Genomic DNA, 12,283 nt, shown 5'->3' on the forward strand with positions numbered 1-12,283 from the left:
TCTGACGCGAGAATCGTTAGGCTGCACGTCGCTCGTATGACTGTTTAGAAACTCCGTGGTTTATGACAACATCTTTACTATTGAGCTATGGAAAAAGCGACGCGAAGCAACTAAAAATACGAGGTATTGTAAATGAGTCACGTACCACCTGACTGCTGGCAGCCACCGAAGCGCTAAAATTCTATTTTTCGAAAATAGCGATTGTTCTTGACCGTGGCATAAACCTGCCACGTCCTTGCTATACCTCTAACGTGCAACTAACAGTCTCCTTTTGTATGTTTGCGTTATAACACTCAACGATATGTTTGCAGTAAACGTCTCGCGATTTCTATATTTATTTTCATATTTGTTGACACTCTTCTCAGTATAACCAATTGTATCTCGTTATAATACGTATGGCACTTGTGTCTTGTTGTAGTGTTAATAAAATCTCAAAATATTCCGTACAATACGCAGAATATATTAATACAAATTTTTTGCGATGAGGGAAGGTCAGTGTGAAACGCAGCCGACGAAACGTTTACGTTTTCAGATTATTCCATCGCGTTCAGACGATTCGTCGTGTCCGATATCCATCGTGTCACCAGAGGACTGGACTGAAAATCGTGAAAAGCGTAATTTCCAGAAGAAGGTACACGTATCTTTTCCCCGGTTCCCCCGTTCACCCGTTACTTCTGCACGCGAGTTCCCGAAATAACCGTACCGAAATAAAGGTTCGTTCTCGTTAGCGTAAAATTTCTTTGTGGAGCAGAGCTGTCAAAAGATGTTGTTGCGTAACGTCAGGATGACGCGTTTGACGGAATCAAATGAGATGTATTTCAATGGCGATCCTATATCTAGTAAATTTATAGCTTTTTTAATAATACCATATCGATAAATCTTTTTTCTTTGTCCTGTTATGCTGAGAATGTTTTGTGTCGCATCGAATACGTTTTTTGACGTACATATGTCATATTGAAAGAGCTATTGTGCTCTTCTCGAGTATTCCGAACATTTGCCCGAACGCATCGAGAAAATCATAGGTAAGCCATGGATACGTTAGAAGCAGACACGGCCAGACATCATTCATTCGCGATTTCCGACAGCGAATACGTTGAGTAGGATGTTCGAGTTAAAGTAGTCGTAGTCGGGGAAATTTATTGGACCATCCGCGGTCCTGGGACGTGTGATTATTTGCTCGAGGCGGCAAATTTGTCGGCCTCTCCGTGACACAGAGGAAGAATATCAATCGCCCTAAGGAATTCACGGTTTCCCCGTGAAAACTTACTCTTCCGTCTCCGTTGCAGCGTGTCAGCTTCTGCAAGTTAACCAAGCCTCTATCGGAAAGTTATCAACTTCCGTTTTCTACGACGATATTTCGAGAATTGGATAAGTCGTAGCCATTAGCATTCGCTAACTGTCTGTTATTTTGATTAATTAAATCGATCGAGTTGTTCGCGAAGAATAATTGGAACGAAGTTGCTGCGATTGTTCAATTTTCTGACGATCAGCTGCCATTGATTGCGACTATAGAGAAGCTATCGATTCGGTATAATTAATAGACAACTGTTAAGTACCGTGCGACGTGGAGAATCCTAATTACGCGAAGCCGAGGAACGTGCTATTGCGTTTGCAATTAGCATCGAGTACGACTCGACCACGAAACAGTTTCGTCTTCGTCGTAAACCAAAATCGGGCATTAGCCAATATTTCGGTGATAAAATATTTTATCTCTGATTTAAAACCTACGTTATCCATTCGTCGAGTCGACGAATTCGGAAGATTTTGGAGACTTTTAATCTCGCTAAAAGCCCGTTTTTCGTATGTGAATTACTTTCTATATTGTTGGGTAAGTTGCCGATACACGATACACGATATACGAAAGCTCGATAGAAACGATCATACCACGTTTCGCGAGAATTCGTTGGCCAGCGTTTTTGTTTCTCTTTGTTTGGAAACAGACGTCGATTTTCAATATGTTTTTGCACATACTGGCCTCTCCCCCAACCTCTCGCGCTTTTCAATTATCGTACTTTCATATGAAAGCTTTGCTCTATACCGCGAGCAGAAAGCATCGCATTCTTTCTTAAGAATCGGTATTAAAGCTGGTTTATTGATGGACGTTCTCCAGTGTACACGTATGGCTGAACCTGAAATACAGTCCTCCGGCAGATTGGCTTCCGTGACCAAGGAAAATTGAATACCCTTCGATAGCAAATTCTCGTATGCAAAGTTTTACTTAACACCTGTTTTCCTTTATATTGTATCGAGGATTGATATATCGGATTTACAAGTACTGTACATGTACCTAAACTCGTTGGCAAATAAACAATTTATACAACAGTTTACCAATTTTACTCGTTGGTTTAATTTTCCTCACTACCTATCATTTTTTGTTTATGTGTACGTTTACGTTCAGATCGACAGATTCGATCGATAGGAGTTCAGATAATCGGGCATCATTTAAAACATCAATCGTTTGAACATCGTAACAGAGATATTTAATCTCGAACAGTATTTACACACTTAACAATAAGTATACTGCTAATCAAACAAACCAACGACGATAATCAAGGTAAACGAATCAACATGACGAATTCGGAATTTTTCATAGATCTGTAAATTCACAGCGACGCGTTCTTCTTCGAAAATTTGAATGATATTTTTGTAAAATATATGGATAAATCCTGGAATTATGTATTTTCTCGTGTACCTTTCGTTTTAATCTTGTTTAATACAAATTCTACGTTTAGTTTACTGGTTCCAGCGTAAAGTTTCTCATGGTAGTTTGATTTTCCGCTTACATAAAGTTATCCCGAAATCGATAGCGAACCTTATGGCAGCGCTCTCACACTCGAACCAATTTGCGTGGTTCTGCGTCGCTTTCTATTTAATAAAGAGGCTTTATCGGCGGAAATCTTGAACTCTGTCGTGGTAGTAACTCGTTATCGCTTGTTTACACCCGACTCTGTTGAATGCTCGCGAGGCGCGTGCACCTTGAGCGTCCCGTGCAAACTCGCGTGAAATTTCACGGCGGCGAGTTGAGCGAGATTAAGGTCGTCGAGGAGTTAGTAAGGTGAGCAAAATGAAATTAGAACGCGTGGAATATTCGTCGATAAAGGCTGGCGGTCTCGCTATGCATCCCTTCTTTCCCATTTTCAGCAGTTTTGCTCGTTCGCGATGAGACTCGTCTTTAGAATTATAGCGGAGAAAGACAGAGATAAAGAGAGAAGAAGAGAGAGAGAAGGAAGGATTGTTTCGCTGAAAATGACCCGGTCGGTTGGAAACGGAAGCAACGAAGAGTCCATCTTCTGCGTAATACGGCTTTGCTGATTTTCCAGGATGACTTTCCTTCCTATTTGTCTATGCAAATACGAAATACGGATACAAGCCGCGAAAATGCAATAGTCATATAACAATCGTCTGTCGCGCGAAGCTGCAGACTATAGGCGAACGCGATACGAAAATACGCGGATTGATACGGAAATCGCATGTACCGTTGACGTTTCTGTTTGGTGACACAGATTGAATTATAGTAGAAATTCCTGTACATTTCCATATATGTTGTTTCGTCGATATTTTGCCTTGGTTCGTAGTGTAAATATTTGCCTTCATACCTTGGCATTTCACTGTCGACTATATCTTATAAAATTGACAAATATGATGTTTGATTTCCCCTCTGTAAATATCGCACGGTGGTTGAACCTTGGAGATGAAGTTGTTTCTTCGATCATTTTGGTGTTCACTTCGTTGTTTAGATGTTTCTTATATTATTTATCGATTTCGTTAAAAATTTGAATACGATTCCAAACGTAATGGCAATTCCGATTTACGAATTGGAAGATTCCACGTCTTGCAGATTGTCTGTCCACGTGTTAGATACATCGATATTTTCTCTAACGAACAGTTATGCGCCTGTCTTCGTTTCTTCGCCGTTTAAATCTGGTTTTAAGTTCGTCGCCTGAGGCCAATAGCGGAACATTCAAAGTTCATTTTGTCATGGGTATTACTCGTGACGTAAAAATCCTACGGAACTTTCGTCGCGATTAACCGAAGGTTTTTGCTTATGCGAGTTTTATTTCGGATCGATAATCTGTCGATGACCAGCAAACTAGCCTGACTGGCAAATATTACAAACTGACGAGAGTAGGACGGTGTTGAATTAGATTTATGATATCTTTAGCGGTTGTTAGCTTATTATATACAACGGGACAAATTACGGCCAATGAAAGGCATTGTCGGTTCAAGGTCGTAAACCTTGCGTGTCCAGTTTACGACGTGTTTTATACTTTTCTACGGCACCTCGTCCTAAAATGTTTCTGCGAAATATAAATCACGTGACGAAGTTCGTATACCATCAAACGAACAGTTTCGACCGCCAAACATTCCTATCAAATTCGAATTCCTTTGCAAACGGGTATTTTAATAGCGTGCGATTCCACACGATTGTTCTTTTTTTCATTTTAGAAAGGTGCCGTTGAAAGTCACAGTGAGCGAGTGTAAAGAATTCCCCGTTAATGTTTGCGCGATGGAATTCTTCGCGTACAAACCCAGCGAATTCACCAAAGAAAATGTCGTTCATCGAATACATTTCCTCCTAATATCGAACAACTCGTTGTTTTGTGTTTGCCACAAACGCAGGAACGAAACTGCCCTCGCGGCCTGTTGGCTGCGCGCATTGTTCTGCTCTAATAATTGCGTTCACATTCAATTGGTCGGAACGAAAAGGTTCTGCCACGTCGACAATGATTTAGGATCGACTGAATCGCCTTACTGCGGTGATTAGACTTAACTGTACTTGTGGTTAACTGTACTGTACTAGATCGTGCGATCTATTCCTATGACAGGGTATGACAGTTTCGTGTCGTTACGATATTTCATCGTCCAAAATTGTTTGACTATGATCGACTACAACCTCGTGGTTCTGCGAATGCTCGATTTTCTTCGACAGTCGTACATAGCCTATACTAAATTATATTACTCTGACGTGACAGCATCCCTTTTACTACATTATTATATATACTTACTTAATAACGATGGATTAGAGTAGCGTGCTAAGCACATCGTGACGGAAACATCCTCGAATGCTCGATTTTTCTCAACGATCGCGTGCAATCTATTCAAAATTGTTCCACTATAATTGACCGCAAAGAATATCTCTTTAAATGCTCGATTTTTTTTTCGTATAATCTTTTTCGGAAGTGTGTCAAGCTTTACGCGAAAGGAGGTCGCGGAAAAACTTCTATCAATCATTTACATAGTCTGGTTTCTGCAGTCTAATCGTTGGAAGATATTAGAAAGTATCGAACGAGGCAAATGAATTTTTTTCTCCGGACGATATACCGTTGAACGAGTATTAATGCTCGGGTACGTGCACAGAATAATTTCGCGAGATCTCGGTGTACCGTGTTGCAACTGATATTATAATTCCTTTCGGACAAAAAATTCGATCTCCATCTTCACCCTCCTCGAGGACTTTAATATCCATTCATGCTCTGATGCCAGTTTCAGAGGGACGCATTTTCTCTCTACTCCCCCTCGTTCGTCCCTCACTTTTTCTTTCGTTTTTTACCTGTCGCTTGTCTGACGACAACAAGGTCGATACTCCAACCGTAATCTAAGCATTATGATAAATGGATTTCACTAATCAGACATTAAAATCCATACACGAACCTTTGTATAACTGCAACTGCTACGTGATTGGATCGATTAATGCAAAAAGTGACGATTTTGTATGTGTCTGACAGGATGGTTGGTTCACAGTGAATGTGAAAGTTGAAAACTCTGACAGGCTTATATAAGTTCGATGGTCGAATTCTTTAACTTAGCGCTAGCAGAAACATGTGATACAGCGTTAAAAAAGGATAAGGAAACGTCGACTTGATAGTTTAGAATTCCATTATCCGTTCGATTCATTAAATGTATAGATACCCGGCGCTAGTTTGTTCACCGGTTGGATGAAACGCAAGCGAAACCATCCTTCGCACCTTTCACCGTCGATGAATCATTCGCGATGCACATCTGAAATACGAAATTTAAATTCGCCTTAATCTCTGCTGTTAACGTTATCGCGTGTCTACAGGCAGAGGTCTGTCCTTGGTATCTTTCGGCGTGCAAGGTTCTATGACCCACGTGTTCTACGTTCGAACGCACGTGGCTTACGGAAACTGTAACGTAGCTGAATAGATCGTGTAAACAGCGTTTTAACATGGTGTATGCAACTCGTTGAAGAATTCATAGGCAAAGGGGTTAAACGTTAAAGCGGTTCTCAGAGGTCGTGGTCATGTGCACGCGTACAGAGAGGAGACCCTTTCTCTATAGGAGAATCGCGGTGGCCCAATTATCTTGTCCGCTATGAATTACTTACTTACAGCCTCGTGGCTGCACACTGGCATCTTTAGCGAGGTCTCCTAAGATGAAACTTTCCACGTACCTCGCCTTAATTCCATCAACGACGTCTACCCGACGCTGGTTAGGGTAATAAAAAAGGGAGAAAATTGCGGGGCAGAACTTGCGGCGCTTAAGAGCGTTCGTTGTTCATTGGGAAATTTCAATGCAACCGTGAGGCGAGGTAAAAAGTTTCTTCGGGCCAGCTTTTGCACTCTTGAAAGAAACAGAGTAATATCGTTCGTAGACTGTGTAGTAGAAGGCTTGGGAAATTAAGTCGGGAATTAGCGGTTTCATGAAACGCAACCTTGGCGTGGCCGAAACTAATGAACGATAAGTAAAATCGAGGCGGAGCTTGGAAACAAATGGACGGAATAACCGGTGGTTCGTTGCTTCGTCGGTGTTTCTAGTTGGGAGGGGGGTGGTATATGGTTCTCGAGAAAGTTGGTTCGATGTAGAAACTAAGTCATTACAGAGCATAAGCATTGTTCTTGCTGTTAATCTCTTTATCAGCACGTGGCTGGCAGCCGGCCAATCGACTTTCTCCTTGACTCCCGGGACGATCTACGACATCTTCACCTTGTTTTCATTCTACTCGCTTCTACTCCAACGTTTCCGCCCGCTACGCGAATCAAACGTAAGCATTCGCTTCTCTATCGCGATAACAATACGAAGACTGTGAAATTTGTATACGTATACGCGTATGTATATAAATATTCTCGTCTATTTCGCTTGGTCTCTATTCTTGAATACGAAAGATGATATTAACGAATTGTGTAGCAGAGTTAAGTTACAAGCACTGCTCTTTATTTTGATATAATAAGAGTATAATCCATGAAAACTCTATACGGATAAAATATTTTTATATATTTCGTTTGATTCGCGAATACGAAAAATAATACGAATAGACCTTTTAGTATTTGCCGAGAAATGTGTTCTTCGCTTCTCGATTATAATTACGATTCCGATTATAAAAACCATAAATAATATATACAACGTTATATACGTGATGGGTGTTTTCATATATGAATTTCGTTTCCTCTGTATTCTAAGATAACAAGGCCAATAATAACGAACTTTTTAATACTTCAACAGGAAATATATTCCTGAATACTCGCATCTGTATAATCCTAATACATATTCATATCTTATAATGTATATTTCACAGCGCGAATTAATCCTTGGAATAAACCGAATTCTCGTAAAATATAAAATTTTCTTTGCAATTACGATCGTATATGAAAAACGCTCAGAATACCCTGACGTATTGTTGTTCGGTCGTAAAACAACGAGGACAAAATGAACAACCTCGATCGCGCCGACAGTTCCGGAAATGAAATCACGGCGGCGAATCATCGGAGCTATAGATTTCGGCGGTTGTATCGCTATACGCGAAAATTTATCAGAAAACGAGGGCGTTGACGATGGCATTTTTTCCGTGGCGGTCAGGCGTGATCCATTGAGCGTGAAACCACGTGGTTGGCCAGCGGCCAACGCCGAGTTATGTTTATAACAACGTATTACGGATTCTACGTGGGATTCACCGCGCTTCGTAACTGCGATACTATGCAGCCTATATGACGATGCGACATACCGTCAGAAATCTTGGACCGCGTTCCCGCCGATAGCTTCCTCTTCTCCTTTTCCTCTTCTTCCGTTTTTTTCCGTTCTCAACGAGATTTTACTTGGACGCGAGCCCGCGCCGACTCTTTTTACATCTTATTCCTCTTGTTTCGAGGATATTTGGAAACGTTTCACCGATCGGCTCGATCTATTCCGTTAGAGTTTCTTGTTCAACGTTGCACGCAGCAGCAGACAGACCGACGCGTTTTTAAACGAGGTTATCACGACGGTCGATCGAATCGATCTTCTCGCAGTGAAGAAGAAAGGACGACGATCGATTCGGTATTTTGAGAGCGTAACGTTTAATTCGTCGACCCGGTGTATTCTTTTCCGAATAATCCGCGCAATGCGCTTAAAGTTTACTCGAGCGAATTGGAGCGTTAATCCTATTAGAGAAGAGATTATTCTCTTAATGTCTCACCTTTCCAATACTTGGCACAGTCTGCGCCGATTCTCCGAACACCTGGAAAGTTGCAAATTGTCGACGACTCTCGTTCTTTCTTTCGTTCGTTCGTTCGTTTTGATAGGAAATTCCAACTTTTTCGATTTTTCCGCCGAAACTTTATCGACGCTCGCAATAAAAATTGACGCGGAAGTCACGATGGAATTTAATCAACACGCCTCTGTTTGCAACACTTTAAAAATAGATTGGCGAAACAACAATGCGACGAGAAACTCGAATTGAAATTTAAACGATATTTACCGACTGCCTTTCGGCACAGAAGACCAGTTAATTGGGGCCGCTCCCAACGATGAATAACGAATGTTAATTTCTACCAGAAGAAACTCGTCCATTCCATTATACGGCCCTTTTCACGACCTCTTTGTAAGTCTTTTCATGTTAGTTTTTCCAGCTGAAGCTTTCTCTCTCTCTCTCTCTCTCTTTCTCACTATTTCTCCGAATCCACTACACTGGATTATTTTCCGTTAAAACGTAATGACTCGAGACCGTACAATTTTCTTCTGTTACGATTAAACGTTATTTCCATGCAGCGTAGTATAGCCGTCAGCTTAAATCGTACGTTATAAATATGAAACACTCCCTTAAGCCATTATCGGAGCAACCCTTGTACAGTTTATCATAGAAAATTTGCATGTGCTCAAAATTATAATGCTCTTTTGTTTCTCTACAGCGTTATCATTCATCGTGCTAAATTTCATTCTGTTTTAGTAACACCTGTCATCAGATTGTGAATCTTTATGCGTTCATAAGAAATACGAATGCGCAAGAATATGTATAATATGCAAAAACGAGTGAAATATGTAACAGTACTCGTTATAATATTCAGATAAGAATAACGTCTTAAATACCTTAATCGAAATAAAAATTTCTTTTAATAATCTTTTATGGAAGAATCGTTAACGCAAATTTCCGAACACGTTTCAAAGAAATTTTTGTTTCTTTAACTCCTACGGTCAATTTTTCACGACAATTAGTATAAAAATTCAAGCCGTGTCAAAATCTCTTAAAATAAGGAACCGCGTGTGTCGTCGAACTCGAAGAATAAAGTCACTCCACCTACATTTCCATCGTTTTCCATATCAAGTACCATATTTTAGAACATAGTTTCACAAAGTGAGATTCACAAGCGTTTCGTTCTATTCGCATCGTCAGATTTTTCGCTAGTAAAATTCCATTGTGACATTCATAACGGTAGTTTATATACGTACCATGTATTTCCACTATTTACAATACTCGATATCGTGGAGATATATCGGGCTATATTTCATACGTGCCCAAGTTTCGCTTAAATCGTGTTTAAAGCAACCAAGCACCGACACGCTATTTCTCTATAATCGATGGAAGCGATATTTCGTTTGCGCTTTAAGGGTTTACGTAGGATATGCAACACCTACCAGTCCCTAAAGTGTCTCGCCGTACTATTTCCGTCGCTTTCGGTGCTGTCGGAAAAAGACTCGTGGACGTGTATTAATAGATTGCCCGAGTACGCATCCCCAGTGACATCGCGCACCATCGAAATTCAGCCAAAATCGCAGCGTGAATTTCTCTTATGCAATCGATTCGACCAGTACGAAGAGCAACGATATGCGCAAGGCGAATGGAAGCTGCTCGCGAACTCACAACCACGCTCGTGTACAATCGTCGTGATTGAATCGCAGATTTTTCGAAGAATCTTGTTTCCATGCAAACCACTGCCAGATTTTTCTCCGAGCTTTTCTTTTTCTCCTTTATATATCGCATTTGCTATTCCGAATACTTACGAGCGTTTAGAACGTCCATAGGTATACTGACAGTAAAAAATTTAAACTCAGTTCTACAACTGTAGCTATACTGATTTTTTTTTACTGGTTTTACCAGTTAGCTGTAGCAGTTAATTTCGATGAATTATCGGTAAAAGAATCTTTTACCAATAAAAAATAATTTCATCTAAGATTCTCGACTTTTATGATACACGTGTAGCGTTTCCATACTTTTACTGGTTATGTTACAGTATCGTGGAAATATCTCGAACCATCTATTATAATGGTGATTGAATATGCTTTTAAAAAAGATCTCCATGTGTCTGTATATATGGAAAATAACGTTAAAGTAATTCCTTTATAACGGTACTTGTTCATGGCTTCTTGTGATTCACAGAATTCTTTGAAAATGTTGTAGTAAATAGAGTCCTGATCCATGTGTCGTACACTACATACATATGTATATATAGAATTAAAGTAACATCATGTGTTCTTTTATTCATTTCTAAAAGCGAAATATTTCCATTTATGGTAGATGATTTCACATTTTTCTACAGTGCTATATATCGAAGAAAGGTAGGACATTTCCATCTATGGTAGATGGTCTAACATTTTTCCACAGTATCGTCGGTATTTTGCTAAAACGTTTGATTACGTTTGTTTCAGAATCACGAGTATGGCGGGTATGGAGACGAACCACGACGTAAAAGGTACGTTACATAAAATTCATATTAATCGAACCTTGAAATTTCTGCTTTTTGATGATAACGTAGATGTTTCAAATGATCGGGGAACTTGAATTCGGATAAATGGATCAGAGTATAATTGTTTCGAACAATATCTTAATTACAATACCGCGTATATGCACTCGTTCTCTTTGTCCTCATTCAACAATTGATCTCATAATGTAGCGTTGCGTTGACCCATTACCTTATCTAGCAATCTGTTTTGTTCGAGAATAAGGTCCCACTATAGCGAAACTAGCACTCTAATTAAGAGCGTAGCGTAGAAAGACAATATCGTACGATATAGAAAAATGACAAAGTCGATCGGTTAGTCTAGGACTCGAACAGAAGCGAAATATGATAAATTTTACTCACGACGAAGCGGGAGTTATTATTTTGTCGAAAGTTTCGAAATCGGTTCGTATGATTCATCGAGTTACATTGGACCGGGGCGAAACGGCAAAATGTGTCTCTTCGTCGAGTTCTCTCGTTAGAACATCTCATTCGCGAATGAAAGTTAACGCAAGTTCCATAGAGAGGCGAATATCGCTTGATAGCGAATTCTTGCCGCTCTGAATCACGCTTAACGCTCGAGTTAACTTCTTATTATTAGACTTGGCCCGTGTCGACGCATCGGATCCGTCTGAAATTTCGGCAACCGTCTGCAACGTTTTAATTAATTTCATCATACGCATCTTTTCGTCGTTATCACTGGTCAATTCCACGCTGGTCAGTCGTCGGTTTGTTCGTTTAAATCTGTGAATATGTAGTAAGTCGAAACAAAAAGTGCTAGAAATACTTCGACATTAACATTTTGCGGATAATTTCGCATGGTTGCAACAATTAATTTACATTGACGGAGTATCAACTAGGATAATACAAAGCAATTTATCAAATCGATAAGAAGATAACTGTAGAAAAGCACGATAAACTTTTCTTTTTATCTTTTTTGTTTAGTTCTTTGATTTTAATGCTATTTTGTACTAAAAAGATTATGGAGAGAATAGGAAAATTTTTATTAACGTGGGACTGATCGACGACGAACTGAATTTCCAAACTATTCTCCTTAAAAATGTAGATAATATGATTCGTGTTATTTCTCTGTAGTTTTTCCATACTAAAAGTTCTTCTTTGTATGCTTCTCACTCGGTATTGAACGTTTAGATTTTAGAACCTAGAACACATAAAGCGTCAAGTTTCGAATCACTTGTTATAAACGACGTGTAACTGTATAAACGAGCAAATACGATCCACAATCGTTTTGTCTATGCTTAAACGTTTCATCTACGCGTAGTTATAAAAAGAGATTCATGCATTTTTTCACGCAAACGAAGCTTTGCGTACATTTACATACTCCTAGAAGCGTT

The 12,283-nt window shown here is 39.8% G+C and overlaps 1 protein-coding gene across 2 annotated transcripts in view; it reads left to right on the forward strand.

Annotated features, from left to right (window-relative positions):
* sm (heterogeneous nuclear ribonucleoprotein L) overlaps positions 1 to 12,283 on the forward strand; it is a 161,636-nt gene that overhangs the window by 7,292 nt on the left and 142,061 nt on the right. For both annotated transcript variants that reach the window (XM_069118392.1, XM_069118393.1), the window contains exon 2: positions 10,858 to 10,901. In XM_069118392.1, the coding sequence (XP_068974493.1) occupies positions 10,858 to 10,901 (44 nt within the window). The remainder of the gene's footprint in view (positions 1 to 10,857; positions 10,902 to 12,283) is intronic.

Source organism: Bombus flavifrons, chromosome 8, assembly GCF_040668555.2.
Source record: "Bombus flavifrons isolate JBK064 chromosome 8, iyBomFlav1_principal, whole genome shotgun sequence".
NCBI classification, from domain to species: Eukaryota; Metazoa; Arthropoda; class Insecta; order Hymenoptera; family Apidae; genus Bombus; species Bombus flavifrons.